Consider the following 20524-nt stretch of genomic DNA (forward strand, 5'->3'; position numbering starts at 1 on the left):
CTGTGCTGCGCACGTAGCGAACGATAAATGGGACACGGCGTTGGCGAATGGCCCACTTTGTACCGTGATTTCTCAGCCGACAGTCATTGTAGAACGTGTTGTCGTGTGCCACATGACACGTGTATAGCTAAGAATGCCAAGCCGCCATCAACTTAGGCATTTCCAGCAGACAGACGACTTTACGAGGGGTATGGTGATCGGGCTGAGAAGGGCAGGTTGGTCGCTTCGTCAAATCGCAGCCGATACCCACAGGGATGTGTCCACGGTGCAGCGCCTATGGCGAAGATGGTTGGCGCAGGGACATGTGGCACGTGCGAGGGGTCCAGGCGCAGCCCGAGTGACGTCAGTACGCGAGGATCGGCGCATCCGCCGCCAAGCGGTGGCAGCCCCGCACGCCACGTCAACCGCCATTCTTCAGCATGTGCAAGACACCCTGGCTGTTCCAATATCGACCAGAACAATTTCGCGTCGATTGGTTGAAGGAGGCCTGCACTCCCAGCGTCCGCTCAGAAGACTACCATTGACTCCACAGCATAGACGTGCACGCCTGGCATGGTGCCGGGCTAGAGCGACTTGGATGAGGGAATGGCGGAACGTCGTGTTCTCTGATGAGTCACGCTTCTGTTCTGTCAGTGATAGTCACCGCAGACGAGTGTGGCGTCGGCGTGGAGAAAGGTCAAATCCGGCAGTAACTGTGGAGTGCCCTACCGCTAGACAACGCGGCATCATGGTTTGGGGCGCTATTGCGTATGATTCCATGTCACCTCTAGTGCGTATTCAAGGCACGTTAAATGCCCACCGCTACGTGCAGCATGTGCTGCGGCCGGTGACACTCCCGTACCTTCAGGGGCTGCCCAATGCTCTGTTTCAGCAGGATAATGCCCGCCCACACACTGCTCGCATCTCCCAACAGGCTCTACGAGTTGTACAGATGCTTCTGTGGCCAGCGTACTCTCCGGATCTCTCACCAATCGAACATGTGTGGGATCTCATTGGACGCCGTTTGCAAACTCTGCCCCAGCCTCGTACGGACGACCAACTGTGGCAAATGGTTGACAGAGAATGGAGAACCATCCCTCAGGACACCATCCGCACTCTTATTGACTCTGTACCTCGACGTGTTTCGGCGTGCATCGCCGCTCGCGGTGGTCCTACATCCTACTGAGTCGATGCCGTGCGCATTGTGTAACCTGCATATCGGTTTGAAATAAACATCAATTATTCGTCCGTGCCGTCTCTGTTTTTTCCCCAACTTTCATCCCTTTCGAACCACTCCTTCTTGGTGTTGCATTTGCTCTGTCAGTCAGTGTAGTTTCTACAATACAGTACATTACATACTGTAATTTGAAATATTCATTCTTTAGCAGTTACATTAATAAAATACTGTATAAAATTACAGTAGGGTGGTTAAGAAACCATAGAGGAGAAAACGACTAAAACTAAGTTAAAACTTGTCTCCTAAAACTGCTAAAATACGTAACGGGTTACACTTTTGCATTGTGCCCGGGATGTGAAGACAGCTTGTGATGTTTATTTAATAGTTCTGCCACTCTCTCAGTGGTAGCGCTGCAGAACGTGAACACGTGAACCATTGATGTGATGTTTTTTGAGACGCTGGTTTAACACTGCATCTTTGAGTAAGTTCCAATCACTATGGCAAAAGAAACTAACAGACTTTGTAAAGATAAACGATCAGTGATTGATGGCTTATGATGTGTAATTGTGTTTACATTAAGTTATTCTAGTAAAACATGACTAATAAAATGCAAGTAAATCTTCATTCTAAAATATGTTCTTTGATTTCAATAAGGAGAACTTTTTTAAAAATTGAATATTTCAGTTTGGATTAACCGGACTTTCAGATTAACGGGACTCTAGTGTATATAGAAAACAGAACATATTAACTTCACACTGATAAAACTATCAAACTATCCTTTCTTCTTTTGTATCGTATTGTCATATCTTAAGTTACTGGTACTTTAAACCATTGCCATACTATTTTTAATGTGCTGAGAATGCATATATACAGAAATGGAGAAAAGTATTCATACCCCAACCGTCCAAAACAAAATGCTTTATTGCTGGACCAATACGGAGTACAGGTCAAAAGTACAAACCCAAACGTATACCTTGTACAGCAGTGTACATTACAAAGCACAAAATAAACTGGAAGTAAATAACAGTACATAACAAAGCAACAAGTTCGTATTCCACGACACTACTTGTCTTGACATAAGTATTCATACCGTATCCTAGAGCAGTTCACAACTCAATGAAGAAACAGATATTACCAACTCGATCAGTAGCCCGTTTGTTTGCCTTTCCTGTATATTATTTCTTTTAACCTGCTGGGCATTAAGAACACCAGTTTCCGTGTTAGTTTAGATGAAATGTTCCCCCATTCTTGTTGTAGTAACTGTTTCAAGTGTGCTTTATTTGTTATGTGGTGTTTTCTTAATCTGGACTGCAATTCACTCCATATAAGTTCAATGGGATTGGTATCCGGCAACTGGGAAGGTGTTTTTAATGTGTGCAGCGTGTTGTACAGTACGAACAATTTCTGCCGTATGTTTGGGGTCATTGTCGTGTTGGAAGTAAAACTCATTCACAATCCCAAGCTTTTCGGTGCCTTTGCGATGTTTTCTTTCAGGATGTTCAAACATTGAAATCTGTCCATAGTCCCCTCGATAAATACCAACTCCCCGACACCTGAAGCGGCCATTTAGCCCCATACCATAACCCCACCCACACCATGCTTCACAGTGGTAACGAGGTTCTGCTCATCGAGCTCTGTGTTAGGGCATCTCCACACTAAAATGTGTCCATCACTTCGGAAAATATTAAATTTACTCTCATCTGTAAACATCACTGTCAACCAAAACGCATTATCTTTCGCCACATATTCTTTTGCAAATTGTAGTCTCTTCTGTCGATTCACTTTCGTTATGTGCGGTTTCTTTCTTGGGACCCTAGATCGATACCCAGCACGATGAAGGACCCTCCTTACTGTTTTGGTGACATTGCATGATGGAAATGTTCTGACATCTGCGATGCTATTGCCGAAGATGTAGTGTGTGGTTTTTTTTTTTAAATTTTGGTTACTCTGAACCTTTTTTCTCGTGCGGTCAGTTTCTTCGGACGTCCACTTCTTTTCTCGCTTATAGGAATAACCTGCCTTTTTAACCTTTGTGTGATGCTTTGCACAGTTGGTTTACTTCTTCCAATGATGTTTCCAATCTCGGAGTATGATTTTCCTTGGTGGTGAAGACGTAGAATAAGTCGTCTCTCTTCAACAGACATTTCCCTAGTTTTCCTCGCCATTGGACTATTACCGTCTCTGACCAGCTTATCAGTCCATCTCTGTCTGCATTTACTACACAACTAATGCCATGGTACAACACAGGTTTCTGTTTACTCGTTCAAACCCCATTTTTACACGTAAGGTATGAATACTTATGTCCATACAAGTAGTGTCATGGAGTACGCATTCGTTGCTTTGTTATGTACTGTTATTTACTTCCAGTTTATTTTGTGCTTTGTTATGATCATTGCTGTACAAGGCATACTTTTCGGTTTTTAATTTTGATCTGTACTCCATATTGGTCCAGCAATAAAGCATTTTGTATTGGATGGGTAGAGGTATGAATACTTTTGTCCATGTCTGTATATATATATATATATATATATATATATATTACTTTTCGTGCATATTGTACAATTTTACACGACTGTGTTTTATACATTTAATCTGTAACATTCTGAATTTTAATCAAACCAGTGTTTAATGTGATGAAACGTACTCTGAAGAACATTTTAAAATTTTTCAATGGTGTGAAACACCCTAAAATGCTCTGGGAAATGACTGAAGGAAAAATGGAGTGCGCATAGACTTCTGAAAGGACCAATAGGACTGAAAATGCATAAAGCAAAATAACATTTGATTTCATCTCCTGTAGAAACCATTGGTACGTACAGGAAAGTTGTTTTTTTTTTTAATTTTTTGCCAAAAGCTGATTGGCAAAACAGTTAATTTTGGTAGCCATCTCATCCCACAAAGAGTTGTGAACCCTGGGTTGAAAAATGTCTAGAAGGAAGGGATCTGGTGGGACGTTGCTATTTATGATGGGATTTATTCCAAAAATTCCTGTAAAAGCATATTTGGATAGTTTATCACCTCTTTTACTCCATTCCCAGCCATCATGCTTTCCCTTTTTTGTCCTTTATCTCTTTGGAGACAGGCTGGACTTCATTATCACTGTCACATTCAAACTCACTCTCACACTGGTGTCACTTTTACCACTAGTAAATAAAATTGTATCGGTATCACTTTCTGAAAATATATCACTGCCCAATTCACTCTTGCTATCCTATAATTTACATTCAATATCATTCCTGGTAATACAAGGTTTACTAGGGCAAGCCATTTCTGCTGACTACCAAGTGAGGAATCACTCTACTTTGAGAATGAATTAATTCCTACTACATGATGCAATCTGTGATATTAATTCCAACACCTAGACAGAGAGCAGATTCTCAGCTTTCATACAGTATACTGTATATTATGCCATCTATGGACAGAAGGGTTGAACTAGTTGCAAATAGCTACCATGTAGGAGAATGCCTCCTGAGTGTAATTGTGCACGAAACCACTTGACAGGAGGCTACATATGCCAATGAGTTAATATATGTTTGTCTACGTGAATACTATTATTCTGAGAGCCAAATGTTGGCTCTATTTCACAGGCCAAGATATATGAGAGAGGACATCCCTGGGATGTGTATACTGTGTGAATGAATAAAATGCTGAACTAGCATGCAAGCCACTGTGAGTGAATTGGGTGATTCTAGCAATTCAACTGTTTGGAAGGCTCTCCATGAAAATTAATACCATGCATTCTGTAGGCAACAAAAGCAAGCTGTGGGATCTGGTGACTATCCTGCAGATGTATGTGGCTCAGTGGTAGAGTGTCGCCTCTGGATTCCAAGATAGCGGGTTCAAACCTGGCAGAGGTAGTCATTTTTGAAGGGTTCATTTGACACTCTTTGTCATACAATGTTGGCATGTAAAAAGATCTCTGGTGACACATTTGGTGTTTACCCGACAAAATTAATTAAAAGTCAGCCATAGAAATCCAAGAGAAATTCGGTTTACTCTGTCTTCTAGTAGGCCTAGAGTAATACAAAATGTTGAAACTGATGAGTAAGATGGTGTGAAATTAAAATGCTTGTATACGGTAGCTGAGGCCATATAATTATTACAATTCTCACATAATTACATCAAGATTAAAGTAAAGTAAACTCATGTCCTCGGCCTGAGGTGGCACACACCCCAAATGGAGGTAAGCTTCATGTACCATTTTAAACACACACCAGCCCTCCTGGCATTCTTAAATCTCTAGCAATATCAGGAATCGAACCCAGGTCCCCAAAGATGGCAGCTAATAGTGCTAGCCGTTATGCTACAGAGGCGGACACATCTAGATTTACGAGAATCCATATGCTACTATTGAATGTGGCAATCAAAACACATTCTCTATTCATGTGTGAGCAGGTGCTGTTGCAGACTACTTGATCGAACCATACCTATTTCCGAATCATCTGGGTGGTAGAGTGTACAGGCTATTTCTTGAGGAAGCACTCCCTGAACTATTACTAGATCTGCCTCTTGCAGTAAGACAGCAAATGTGGTTTCAGGCTGCTAAGACTCCAGCTAACTACTCTCAACAGGCACATCAGTATTCTCAATACCACATTCTAGAACAGGTAAATAGGTTGAGGAGGACCGGTTGCTGGGCACCATTATCTCCAGACTTGAATCCTCCTGATTTTTACCTTTAGAGGCATATGAATAGCATTGTTTATGTGATTCCTGTTGAAAGTGAACAAGAGCTGGTAGCAAGGATTGCCATTACAGCTGGTGATGTTTGTACAATGCCAGATATTTTTGTACAAATTCATCAATCACTAGTCTGGTGATTAAACCTTTGTACTGAGGTAGGAGGAAGACATTCCAAACATTTGATGTGATTAAGTAAGTGTTTAAGTGATTAAGTGCGGCCAGTATCCAGTATTTGGGAGATAGTGGGTTTGAATCCCATTGTTGGCAGCCCTGAAGATGGTTTTCTGTGGTTTCCCATTTTCACATCAGGCAAATTAATTAAGGCCACGGCCGCTTCCTTCCTTCTCCTATCCCTTTCCTGTACTACTGTCTCCATAAGACCTATCTGTGATGGTGCGACATAAAGCAACTTGAGAAATTCTAAATTTCCATGGAGGGAATTAGATATTTTTCACCAACAGAGCATGTCAAAAATGTCAAAAACATATCAGATGTAAGGCTTTTCTGGCATTTGCTCTATTAACCAGCATTTCGTTTTAGGTCTGACACTAGACTCATCAGAGTGGGATGTGTCAGTCCCTACCCACTGACGCTGGGGTGTATGCAGGTGAACTTATCAGAAGCCCTTATAAGAGGCACAGTCTGATAACTGCATATGGGAGATAAATCTCCACAATGGAATTATTGCCCGCCTAGCAATTCCGAATAGAAAATTCTAAATTCCCATGGAGGGAATTAGATATTTTTCACCAATAGAGCATGTCAAAAATGACATTTTTGACATTCTAAACTCCCTCCATGGGAAGCCTTACATCTGATATGTTTTTGACATAAAGCAACTTGTAAAAAAAAAAATAATAAAAAAAATGCAAGTGATTCATAAGTAAGTGAAAGATACCATGTGAATAAGTGTACAATAGTGATTGTGGTTTCAAAGGGCAAAGCAATGTGAATAAGTGGTACATCAAGAGAGGGTTTGTCATTCAAAACATAATTTTCAATTTGAAAAATTGAACATAAAGAAAAATATACAAATAAAACTTACATGATTAAACTGGTAACTTTGGAGATCTTGGTAAAGCTTATTAAAGCACATAGCCCCTCTGCAATGGAAAACATCAGACCAAAATTGTGAAAACCAGGGGTTTCTTGTGTTTGATGCTAGATTGAGATTTTTGAAATACTCTTCAAATTCTGGTATTCTCCCAGCTGAGGACTGCAATACAATAGCTCCAATGGACTGCTCACTGTAATAAGATAGGCTTATCATTTACGTTATCTAAAAACATTTGATATATTAACATATGCTTTAAATAGTAGAAGCCGCAGTGTTAACAATCTCATTAATGTTTGATTAAGTAGCATATACTCTAAGTTCATTTTTCAGTACTGATGGTTTTAATTATCTAAAAGAAATTAAATAAAGCACCAAATGTAAAACAGAATTAACATTGAAGATTACATGAGCGAAGAAACCAAATACCAAAAGCAAATAGAACAACATAGAGAATTTAAGTGAATGGTTGTTACAGATTTTGTTGCTTATGAGACATTAATACTCTGGCATTATGTGCTACTTGCTGAGAAAATAACTGTACGTAGGTAGTTCTAGTTCTACTGCTAGATGGTACCGGTATGTCATCATTACAAGTTTTATCATATTCGCTTATGGAGTAATGTGACACAGTTTGTTTTCTTGCTTGTTAATAAACTAAATTAGGATCCTCAAAAGCTTATAGAGAAACCTGATATATTCACAAAAATACTATATGTCAAAGAAACTGGTTCACCCTGGAGAAAATTAATGTTAAGTGAGTTGTTTTCCTAAGTCATAATCTTTGCTATTGGAATAAGATTGAAAAAATGGATCCAAGCTTTGTAGTGATCACCTCTCATTGTTTCTCAGAGCAAAGAGTAATTTTACTTAACACCTGATTGAACATATGATCTCATCAGCCTATACATACAGTACAATCTCCATAATCTGGTCATTCAGTAGTTCAGCCCATCCGGTAATCTGGCCTTTTGTTTTTCTGCCTGGCGTTCTATGTTGAAACTTCAGAATTTGAATTGCAGTTCATTGTAGTGCAGCATTTATAACCATTTATCTTCTATATTGCCATTCAATTGGAATATTGTTACAGTGTGCTATGGTTCTGTGCTATTAACAATGCTGAACTCAGAGAAACACAAGCACAAAACCTAAGCTAAGAAACTGGATTGAGGTGAGAGAAATAATTATTTAAACAAATATGATGTTGGACGTGCAACACTGTACAGTATTAAAATAAAATGGCAAAAATCAAGACTTTTGTTCTAAAAACTGCTCCTGTCAAGACAGAGATAACCAAGAAGTCGATAAATGTGCAATTTCTTCAGGAATGCAGCCAGAATGCATCCATTAGTGATGATCCAGTATTCTTAAAGTAAAAGCTAAGCTCTTCTACAAACTAATTGCAGGCAGAAATGACTTTTGTGTTAGTAATAGATAACTGGACAAATTTTAAGAATGATTTAATGTAACCTCTTTGAATATGTACAGATTATTTTTCCTATAAAACCAGAAGGTATAGTTTATAAATTCCAATAATCTGGCAGCCTACTAGCCCTGAGAAGCTCAGATTACTGAGTTTGTACTGTATCTTTGGTTTAGAAGTCCCTCTTAAAGGAAGTTTTACTAATATCACAGTAATACTGTCATACTTAACCTGTATGTTTCAAGAATTTCTTGTGAACCTAATGTTATCCAGGTTAAAGCACCAGGTGTCAGCTGTCCTTCATCTTCCAGTGCTTGTGCTGTTCTCAGTACAACTTCAATTCTGTGTGATGGTAATAGCAGTATTATCACTTTATTTCCACTGGTCTTAAGTTGTTGTAGCTTCTTCAGAATTTCTCGTACATGGGATGTTGTATCAGGTGCACCGAGAGGGATGGGAATACTAAGAGACATATTTAATGTGCTGCTTGGTGCGGACACATGTTTTTCTATATACCTGAAAATATCCTCATACTCAACACCGTCTTGGTAGTATACTACTGAGAAACAGGACCATTTGAGATGGTGTAACAGTGACAGAATAGCCGATGCCTGGGCAGTATTTGTAGAAGCTAGTTGTAAGGGATAGGGAGAAAACTTCTTACGCTGAGGGGAAGGTCCTCCAGCTTGTGGAACAAGAACTGGGATTTTGAGATGGCCTACAGCTTCCATGACCGATCCTGCAAGCTCTGTTCCTCCACCTGCTACAAAGGCTATTACATTATTACTGGTGGTTGGAATCTTGCTTATATCATTGGTTTCTTCCATGCTTAAAAAGTCTGATATATCTCGCGATGTCTTGACTACGCTTCCACAGCTGTCTAGGGCAATGGCACCAATGCTAAGGTGTGTGTTATTGAGATTCACCTGTTATAAAATCAAACAAAATATAATTAAAAATACTGTTTCAACAGTCATAATCTACACTAATATTAAAAAGAGAGAAAGTTAGTTTCTTTGTATATGGAAACCAAACGAGTTGGCTGTGTGGTTAGGGACACGCAGCTGCGAGCTTACATTCAGGAGATAGTGGGTTTGAACCCCACTGTTGACAGTCCTGAAGATGGTTTCTTATGGTTTCGCACTTTCACACCAAGCAAATACTGGGGCCATACCTTAATTAAGGCCACGGCCGTGCGCATAGAGGCGCGTGGCTGTGAGCTCGCATCTGGGAGATAGTGGGTTCGAATCCTACTGTCAGCAGCCCTGAAGATAGTTTTCCGTGGTTTCCCATTTTCACACCAGGCAAATGCTGGAGCTGTACCTTAATTAAGGCCACGGCCGCTTCCTTCCAACTCCTAGGTCTTTCCTATCCCATTGTCACCATAAGAGCTATCTGTGTCGGTGCAACGTAAAGCCCCTAGCAAAAAAAAAGAAATTAAGGCCACTCCTAGCTCATCGTCACCATAAGACCTATCTATGTCAGTGCAATGTAAAGCAGATTATAAAAATATATGTATGTTGTTGTTTGAGTTAGTCCATAGACTGGTTTGATGCAGCCCTCCATGCCACCCTATCCTGTGCTAACCTTTTCATTTCTACGTAACTATTGCATCCTACATCTGCTCTAATCTGCTTGTCATATTCATACCTTGTATATGTATATGTATATGTATATGTATATGTATATGTATATGTATATGTATATGTATATGTATATGTATATGTATATGTATATGTATATGCATATGGAGGGTAATCTTGGGAACCACTGAGCAGAGTTCAGTAATTGTTTCACCATTAGAAATCTTATTTCTTACAGATTATTACGAACTATATATAATTTTTCTTTTTTTAATTTGTTCTATGTTGTACTGACACAGACAGGTCTTATGGTGATGATGGGATAGGAAAGGGCTAGGACTGGGAAGGAAGTAACTGTGGCCTTTACTAAGGTATAGCCCCAGCATTTAGTGGTGTGAAAATGGGAAACCATGGAAAACCATTATCAAGGCTGCAGACAGAGGGGTTCGACCCCACCATCTCCTGAATTCAAACTAACAGCTATGTGACCCAAACCATGTAGCCACTCACTTGGTGAAGCTTTCACTGAGGTAATCTCACATTATATAAAAATCTACGAGGGCAAGTCAAGGAGTATCTGCAATCAATTTTTAAAATATATGAGGGGGTACCCAAAAATAACAGGAATAACACTGCTGTGAGTGCAGCTTCTGTAGTATGCATTTCTCCTGCTAGGCATGAATAGCGCAACTCATTGCCAGTTCAGTACCGCCTGTGTTGTCGACCTAGCTTGTTCTGTTCATCTGCAGCGCTTGTTTTGTTCTTGTTTCAGTTTTTATGATGGCAAGTTTAAGTGAACAACATGCAAACCTTTTATTGGGAAGTTTTAAGAAGATTGTGCAAGAGTGTTCATCAAAAAGGACTCGATTTGTGGCAGACAGCAGACTGGTTCACCTACCATGACAATGTACCTACACACACAGACATCTCTTTTATACAGTTTTAGGCTAAAAATGGCATGATTCCGCTGCCCCATGCCTAACCTGGCTCCGAGCGACTTTTTCTTACTTCCACACATGAAAAGGGGCATGAAATGACACCAGTTTGACAACACTGAAGAGGTCAAGAAAAAAATGAGGGAGGAGCTGTCAGCTATTTCTAAAGATGACTACAAAAAAATGTTTTGAACAGTGGAAGCACAGGTGGGACAAATATATTAGTTGTAATGGAGAGTATTTTGAAGGGGATAAAGTTATTTTGTAAAAAATTGGAAAATATATAGCTTTTAAAAGGCAATTCTGTTTTTTTTTGGGTATCCCCTCGTATTACAAGAAGGGCACACACTTTTTAATAATATAATTTTTCAATGCACATGGTTTCACAAGCTTTCTTATACCCTCTGCAAAAAAGGTTAAAGGGCACACACTTTTTAATAATATAATTTTTCAATGTACATGGTTTCACAAGCTTTCTGATACGCTCTGCAAAAAACATTTTGATTGCACCGCTTCCTTCACCTGTTGATTTCATATGCAGAACCATGGCTAATGTGCATATGGTTTGCCACGTCATCAACAGTCACTCGTCTGTTATTCAGGATCATATCACGCAATTGTTCAATATTGGTATCAGTCACAGCTGCAAATGGACACCCTGATCTTCCCTTATCCTTCACGCTCGTGTGACCCCTTTTGAACTGTTTAATCCACTGGTAAACACTTTGCTGTCCGACTCGTTAGCTGAAAACGGTCAGCGTACTGGCCTTCGGTTCAGAGGGTCCCAGGTTCGAATCCCGGCCGGGTCGGAGATTTTAACCTTAATTGGTTAATTCCAATGGCACGGGGACTGGGTGTATGTGTTGTCTTCATCATCATTTCATCCTCATCACAACGCGCAGGTTGCCTACGGGAGTCAAATAGAAAGACCTGCACCTGGCGAGCCGAACCTTCTTTGGGATATCCCGGCACTAAAAGCCATACGACATTTCATTAACACTTTGCTGTGGCAAAACATTGTCCTCATATTGTGCTGAAAGTCTTCTATGAATTTCCCCTCCTGGTACACCCTCAAACCACAAAAAACGGGTTACGGAATGCCTTGGTGCAAACAGAGAGTAGCGTGGCCATCATTACATCGCAACAGCACAAGCTGTACTGATCTGATAATGCTGAAACCTATCACAGACGTAGACAATGGTGCCATCTAGTGAATGGTGAGCACACAACACCATAGAGCCAACCTAAAGATAATTAGAGCAAAATTACAGATACTTATTTACTTGTCTACATACATAAATCTAGTAAGGTACTCGCAATATAAATTTCATGCCAATATTGTGCATACTTTTCTCATCAATCAGTCACCATTGATCTGTATTTAGCCCTGTTATCCAGGTGGCAGATTCTCTATCAGTTGTTTATCTGCTCTTTTCTTAACTTATTTCAAAGAATTTGGAAATTTATCAAACATCTCTGGTATTCCTAGATGTATTCCAATACAAGTCTGCTTTTAAGAACATTCAGCACTTCTGTGTTTCTTTTGTGTTCCCCCTTAGTGACCCCTGCTGTTCACCGCATGTATTTCATTTCAGCTGTAGTGATTCTCCTCTCATCGCATTTCATCAGGGTCCATGCTTCACTTCCATAGCAAAACACAGGTCTTGCCAAGGTTTTCTAGATTCTTGTACGTGTGTGTCTTTGAACTAATGACGGTCTAAAACTTTATTGATGATTCACAAACATCTGTTCAATTTAGAAATTTTCTCGGGTATGTCCAGTTCTTCAAAGAAAGACAGTTTGTAGCCAAGTTATTTAAAACCATTTACTCTTTCCAAAATGTTATTATTTAAGCAGATGGACAGAAGTAGGATCCCTAAATCAGTCAGTGGGAAGAGATCTCTGGGACACGCGAGAAAAAGATGGCATGAAAATGCAAATCTTTTGTATAGACTGTAACAGTTCTTCTATAGGACTAATACAAGAAAGGATGATGATGATCAAATATCTCTCTTAATAAATTATTCCAATCCTTAATTCCTCTTCCAATTGAATGCCAAGAGCGTGGATTAACTTCCAAACCTCTCCGTAGTGGTCATGTGGATTGTGAGCACATGATGCTGTTGATGGTGATTCGTCCATCAGATGGGGATGTAAAGCTTTGAGCAGACCCTTGTTATTATTCGACAGGAGTAGGCCATGTGCTGACACCGGGTTTCACCCTCTCCTTTCCTACTGTCATATATCACATCATTCATATAATTTCATTAACTCCTCTGATGAGGTTGAAGTCAGGAAGAGCATCCAGTCATAAAACCTCACTACAAAGATTCATCTAACTTCATACGTGACCCCGTGCAGAAACAGGACAAGGGTTGGACATACATACTCAATCCCTCTTCCAATAAACAAGTACAGTATTTGCTCCAGCTTGTCCTCCTGAATATCAACTTTATCATCATATTATGATCTTTCCTACTTTTACAAACACTCCACTCAACCTTATTTGTCTAGTAATGTCATTCCACTCCATCTCTCCTCTAACAGCTCAAAACATTCTGCTAAGTCAAACTGTTTGTATCATTACTTCCAAGTCTTCCCAGCCCAAAATTTGCAAAATGTTTGTAAAGCTACTCTTTTGTCAGAAATCACCCAGAACAAATTGTGCTGCTTTCCTTTGGATCTTTTACAATTCCCATATTAGTCCTGGTAATCCTAGTGAGGATGCAATGCACTAGAACCATACTCTAATTGGGGCCTCACCAGTCATTTATATGCCTTCTCTTTTACATCCTTACTATTACCCTCAGTACACCCATAACCATATGAGAAACACGAGATTACCCCAATAAAGATATTTCCTTAAACATTAACACCCAGGTACTTACAATGATCCCCATGAGTTGCTGTTATCCCATCAACACAGTAATAAAACTGAGAGGCCTTCTTCTCCTTGCAAAACAACATGACTTTTCACTTCATGCTGAAGTGTGTATATTATGAAGGGTGATCATAAAGTAAGGTTACAAGGCCTGCAGTGAAATGTGTACATTTTATACAACCAATACAGCCAACTGAAAGCACATACATAAGGTTATTTTTCAACACAGTCTCCATATCGGTTTAGGCACCTGTTGCTTCATAGGATGAGTTTGAATATTTCCTCTTGGTGAAAATTCTGTCCTTACATGTTGAGCCATGTTGTCCCAATTCTACCATCATACGCCATAACGTGACCCTCCTGTTGCCCTGAATCAGCTCCTCCACACAAGCTGTGTTAAAATCTGTTGATGCCATGGTGGGTCGGCCACTGTGATCCTCATCGGTGACCTTTTCTCTACCGGCCACAAACTTTGGACACCATTCTGTGACATGTTGATGAGGCATTACATTTTCTCCGTAAACCTTTATCAGCTGCCAGTGAATTTTAGCAGCAGTTTTGCCCACAGAAATAGAATAACTGAGCGTATTTCTTCGCAAGACCAGTTTTCCAAATGAGTCGCCATTTGTGTTTATACAAACTAGCCCTGTAGGTGGCAGGTGATTGAAACTCTGCACAGTTGCCAAAAGCGTGTATTAGATTTTTTTTTTTTTTTTGCTAGTTGCTTTACGTTGCACCGACACAGGTAGGTCTTATGGCAACGATGGGACAGGAAAGACCTAGGAATGGGAAGGAAGCGACCATGGCCGTAATTAAGGTACAGCCCCAGCATTTGCCTGGTGTGAAAATGGGAAACCACGGAAAACCATCTTCAGCGCTGCCAACAATGGGGTTCGAACCCACTATCTCCCGGATGCGAGCTCACAACTGCGCACTCCTAACCACATGGCCAACTTGCCTGGTGTGTATTAAAATTACCGCACAGTACTAATTTCTCTATAACAGATTAAACTCCAGGAATATCGGCCTTGTAACCTTAGTTTTTGATCATCCCTCATATTTTTAGGACCTCTCAGTATTTAGCTAGGATACTTATCCAGTTCAAAAGTTACAAGAAATTATTTTCAAATGACTCAGACTAGACCTTATCAATACCAAGATTTAGTTTAACTGAACAAAATTAATGTTATCAAGGAACTTCAGAGATATATTCACCTGTTCAACTGCCCATAAGAAGGCTTCCAACTGTTCAATGCCTTTCTTGTTTATGACTGAGCTGCACTCCAGAGGATGCTGTGATGGCTCATGTATATCAAAAGTAGCAGCAATGGTCAATTTTATCTGTAATTTCTGCTTTTCTGAGTTTGGTATTACAGACATCCAGTCGAGAGAAGCGAGTTTGTTATGACGGCCTTGACAGCGAGAACAGCTGGTACGAGTCCCACATTGCGAAGTCAAAGCTGATATTTCAATTTCTTCAACAGCATCACGATAGGCCACCATACGATCCAGAGTTTTAAGTGTCCCATTCACATATGTTCCTACCTAAAAACAAAAACACCAGCAGTTTAGAATTCCTGAAAACTTTTTACAATATTGTATAGAACAGAAAATCCTAGGTGGAAAACTAGGAAAAAATTTCACTTTATATCTTCTCACACAGTCAATAAAAACAAGTGTAAATTTGGCAAAATATCTAAATTACTACAATCTCATTAGAGAATTATTGTATTTACTCACTCATTAGACCCCCTCCCTCTCATATATTGGACAAGGAAATAAAAAGCTTGCGTATAACACACTCCAATATAATTCCACTTCATAGTGCTACAATAAAAGTGTAAAATTATATTTTGAATATAATGAATCAACGGCAACAATGCCATCAACTTCCTTTTGATAGACTGCTGCTAAGTGAAGTTTTGTTTCTTTGTTTTTTAAAATTATGGAGAGCTGAATAATGAGAAGTATAGTTTTACCACAGTTTTCAAAGTAATAGTCAATCTAACATGATCATATATTGGTGCAACCAAATGGAGAAACTGAAAGAGATGAATAAAAGTGCACTGGTTTCTCATGATACCAAAAAGGTAAATATTCTGAGATCAATATCGAAGTGCCAGTCTAAGTTGAGAAATTAGCTTTTAGTCGTAACTCATGATACAACTCAACTAAGAGCAATGGAAGTGGCAAAAATATTCAATCTCGATAGTCAAAAATAGGTGCACTTTTCTTTTCCAATATTGATGACAAAATTAGAGAGCCTCTTTTATGAGAGGAAGAAACTATTCATATTAAAACAAACATTGTCTCGAATATGAACTAATCTACAACATGAAAAGTGATATAGCAAATCAGTAGTGACTACAAACAAAGTATTAAAAGTCTTGCTACAAGCAAGTCTACAGCTGAACTACATAAAATCCAATATTTGTTTTTGTGTTGGGAGTTTAGTTTGGCATATATTATTACTATTTGCATTGATTATTGGGATGGAAGTTTTTCTGTAAGATATAGAGTTGAAGATGTTGTTCAGTTTCTTTGTAGCTTCAAATCTCATTTCTTCTTGTTTATCTACCGACATTTTACTAATGGCTAACTCGGATTCCATTGTAGTGGTGATGACATCATTAAGAAAGATGGAAGAGGGCCATTTGTGTTTCGGCCCCTTGCTCAATATGGATGTCTCAATATCATTCAATGTCACTTTAGAGACTCATCTCAAGATAACTAACCTTCTTTCTTATGCTCATTGGAATATTTTTCAATCTTATGTTGATTATAGACTACAATACACATTATAAAAAAAACATCAGATTGTAGAGAAAAAGTTAAAATTCTTAAGACTCTAAATCCACTACCATTCCAGCCAAAAGAACATACACTCCCTCTGACAGACTTGTTCAGTTTCGCTCTCCTGTTATTAATTTCTCTAAAGTGACATTGAATGATATTGAGAAATCCAAACTGAGCAAGGGGCTGAAACACAACTGGCCATCTTTCTGCTTTCTCAATGACGTAATTACCACTACAGTGGAATCTGAGTTAGCCATTAGTAAAATGGTGGTAAATAAACAAGAAGAAATAAGATTTGAACCTAAAAAGGAACTGAGTAACATCTTCAACTCCATACCTTACAGAAAACCTTCCATCCCAATAATCAATGCCAATAGTAATAATATATGCCAAACTAAACTCTCAATACAAAAACAAATACTAGATTTTAAGAACAAAATCACTGACAATATCATAACAAAAGCTGATACAGTCAACTATCGATCAACAACTAGCATCAGCTGTGTAATGTAATGAAACACAGATGGTATACGGTGTACTGTTACTTAAAACTGGAAATGAAGTACAGCAGCAATTATTAGTAAAAAGCAAAGTCATCTCCGTAAAGGACATGAAAGCCCTGGGAGGGGTGGAAGGTGAAGGCTTCCACTATCCATAACCTCGGCACTTGATGGGGGGAGAGTGGTTAGCTCTATGCCCGGCCGCCTTTGCCCCCAGGAATTAACCTGGTACTCATTTTTGATATAGGCTGGGTGAACCTCAGGGCCATGTGCAACTCTGGAAGTGGAAATCTCGTTTCTTAAATTTTAAGACTTCCTGATGGGGAATCGAACCCATGTCCTTCCAGGTAAACCGAGCATGCCTTCTCCGCCTCGGCCAGGCAGTCCCTCATAATTATTAGTAAAAGTAAATATTTTACAACATGCTGTGTAGGTTGAACACAACCTATTCTTATCCATTGCAAAATAAATATTTATCAATACAACTGACCACTGTGGTGTTCTAACGATGCTGGGTTATTTTGCGTGAATTAAAGTGAGTGAGACGCAATTAAAGTTTTCTTCTTTTTGTTAGTGGAAACCATTTATTTTCAGTGTTAACTTAGTTAATCTGTAACTGTGAGGTTCTTCAGTCTGATTCTATTAGTTTTTCATGCACTATTGTTTAAAAACTTGAAGAGAATTCAGTGTGACATATTAACAGTTTAAAAAATCATGCATTGTTTAAAAGTTTTGATGAAATTCTAAAATGAGAACAAAGAGGGAGAAGTGACCATTATGGTCTGTCTAAAATTAAGAAGGATCATAATAAGAAGATAAAGTCAGAATTCAAGAGGATAAATTGGGTCACATATTCATTTATAGGAAGAGGGTTTAGAGATTGGAATAATTTACCAAGGGAGATGTTTAAGGGATTTCCATCCATCATTTTTTATCCATATTTCTCATTTTGGATATTTTAAGTTGACTTGTTTACATGTGTCAGGTTAAGTGATCAATCAGATGACAAGATGGATGTGCATACCAGATATTGGCTATTTACTAATATGTGTAACTCTGAGATGCTATTTATTCTCTTTGTATGTTTTTGCCAGTTACTTAGTGTTGAAAATTGTTTTATGTTGATATGCTCGTTTGCCGAATAAAATAATCAGTCGTGTGATTGTAGAATTGAATTCTTGTTTATCGAATTTATTTCATTTCCCAACATATGACGCTGCAGACAGGAGATTATTAGCGATGGTTGTTTTATTCTGAACAAGTAAGCAGTTTATTACTGGAGTGTTGTAGACATCAATCTAACCATCATGTCAATCAAACTGGAGAAATTAATCACTCAGTCAATCACTACTGATCTGCATTTGGTGGCTGATTCCCTATCTGTTGTTTTCCTCACCTTTTCTTAAATGATTGCAAAGAAATTGGAAATTTATTGAACACCTCCCTTGGTAAGTTATTCCAATCCCTAACTCCCCTTCCTATAATGAATATTTGCCCCAATATTTCCTCTTGAATTCCAACTTTATCTTCATATTGTGATCTTTCCTACTTTTAAAGACACCACTCAAACTTATTCGTCTACTAATGTCATTTCACACCATCTCTCCAATGACAGCTCGGAACATACCAATTGCAAGTGATAATTCTCATGTTTGGTCCGTACTGACCATATTTAATACTCTAGATAAACATACCACTTAGTTGAGCAGCTCGTCTCCTTTCCCCCACGTCTTCCCAGCCCAAACTTTGCAACATTTTTGTAACGCTACTCTTTTGTTGGAAATCACCCAGAGCAAATCGAGCTGCTTTTCTTTGAATTTTTTCCAGTTCTTGAATCAAGTAATCCTGGTGAGGTTCCCATACACTGGAACCATACTCTATTTGGGGTCTTACCAGAGACTTATATGCCCTCTGCTTTACATCCTTGCTACAACCCCTAAATAGCCTCAAAACCATGTGCAGAGATCTGTACCCTTTATTTACAATCACATTTATGTGATTACCCTAATGAAAATCTTTCCTTATATTAACATCTACGTACTTAAAATGATCTCCAAAAGGAACTTTCACCCAATCAACACAGTAATTAAAACTGAGAGGACTTTTCCTATTAGTGAAACTCACAACCTGACTTTTAACCCCGTTTATCATCATACCATTGCCTGCTGTTCATCTCACAATGTTATCGATGTCAATTTGCAGTTGCTCACAATCTTGTAACTTATTTATTATTCTATTAAGAATAACATCATCCACAAACAGCCTTATCTCTGATTCCACTTCTTTACTCAAATCATTCATATATATAAGAAAACATAAAGGTCCAATAATAAAAATCCTATGGTTTTATCTGAAGGTCATTTAGCAAGATCCGCAGGGAACTAGAAGTTTTACTGGATGGTGGAGAAGATCTAGATTGTGAGCTAATATGTACGTACCATGGATGTGATTGAATTACGCTTCCAAGAGTTGCAAGGTAAGGACGCAATTATTTATGACCATATGCTACACAATGATACTTTGACTGAGAAAGAGCTTTACTTGGAGATGGATAAGGTGGAAGAATATGTCGTCAAGTATTTTAGGATGAAACGTAATGTCAATAAGATAGATGAAGATGAGGTTAGGTCTATTCATTCGAACCAAACGTTTGCAACTTCATCCCCTGTAAATGCTTCAAGTTACACTTACACCATGTATACTAGCTGAAGAGGTCAAAACATGTTCTACTCTCACTAGATTTTGCAAATGTACAAACAATTTAGTTTTAATGGTTTACGTTAGAATTGCATTGAACAGGTGGACCAATATATAAATATATTCTTCTAAGAAATGTATTTTAAAAATTGTTAACTCAATACAGAACTAGGTATGAAATTCATCACTTGTAAATAATAAGCACAGGGAAGAGTAAAACAGTAGTGATGACAAGAGGGTGGAAGGAAGGAAGGAAGGAAGGAAGGAAGGAAGGAAGGAAGGAAGGAAGGAAGGAAGGAAGGAAGGATTAAATGGAAAACCAATAGAAGTTGTAAAAAATTTCAAATACTTCGGAAGTTTAATCACAGAAGATGGGAATATAACTAACGAGATTGGAGTGAGAGTACAAAAAGCAAATGGCTTTTATCAGAGTGTGAGGGATAATACTGTGGAACCAAGAAGTTCCAAGGAAATCCAAAGAAGTTCTGTATTCGACCTATCGTGTACAAATATTGGCATATGCAGCAGGTACATGGATGACAACAGTATGACAGTATAGTTCGGGAAGCTGAGATGAAATTCCAAAGAAGTATCATAGGGAAGACAAGAAAAGACAGATCAGAAATGAAGAAATTAGAAAGGGAATTGGAGTTACAAAACTACAGAACTAGACAGGAACCAGCAATAAATAATACTGTTATTTGCTTTACGTCCCACTAATTACTTTACGTTTTTTGGAGACGCCAATGTGCCTAATCTCGCAGGAGTTCTGAAATGAAATGTCGTATGGCTTTTAGTGCCAGGATATTCCAGAAC

The 20524-nt window shown here is 38.8% G+C and overlaps 1 protein-coding gene across 1 annotated transcript in view; it reads right to left on the minus strand.

Moving 5' to 3' along the window:
- The window catches only part of LOC136874573 (uncharacterized), a 198353-nt gene that overhangs the window by 97135 nt on the left and 80694 nt on the right, over positions 1 to 20524 (minus strand). Inside the window, exons 12-14 of the mRNA XM_067148209.2 lie at positions 14931 to 15260; positions 8548 to 9242; positions 6885 to 7086 (exon numbers count right to left, since the gene is read on the minus strand). Coding sequence (XP_067004310.2) covers positions 6885 to 7086; positions 8548 to 9242; positions 14931 to 15260 — 1227 coding nt within the window. The remainder of the gene's footprint in view (positions 1 to 6884; positions 7087 to 8547; positions 9243 to 14930; positions 15261 to 20524) is intronic.

The sequence above is a fragment of the Anabrus simplex genome, chromosome 5, assembly GCF_040414725.1.
Source record: "Anabrus simplex isolate iqAnaSimp1 chromosome 5, ASM4041472v1, whole genome shotgun sequence".
In the NCBI taxonomy this organism is placed as follows: domain Eukaryota; kingdom Metazoa; phylum Arthropoda; class Insecta; order Orthoptera; family Tettigoniidae; genus Anabrus; species Anabrus simplex.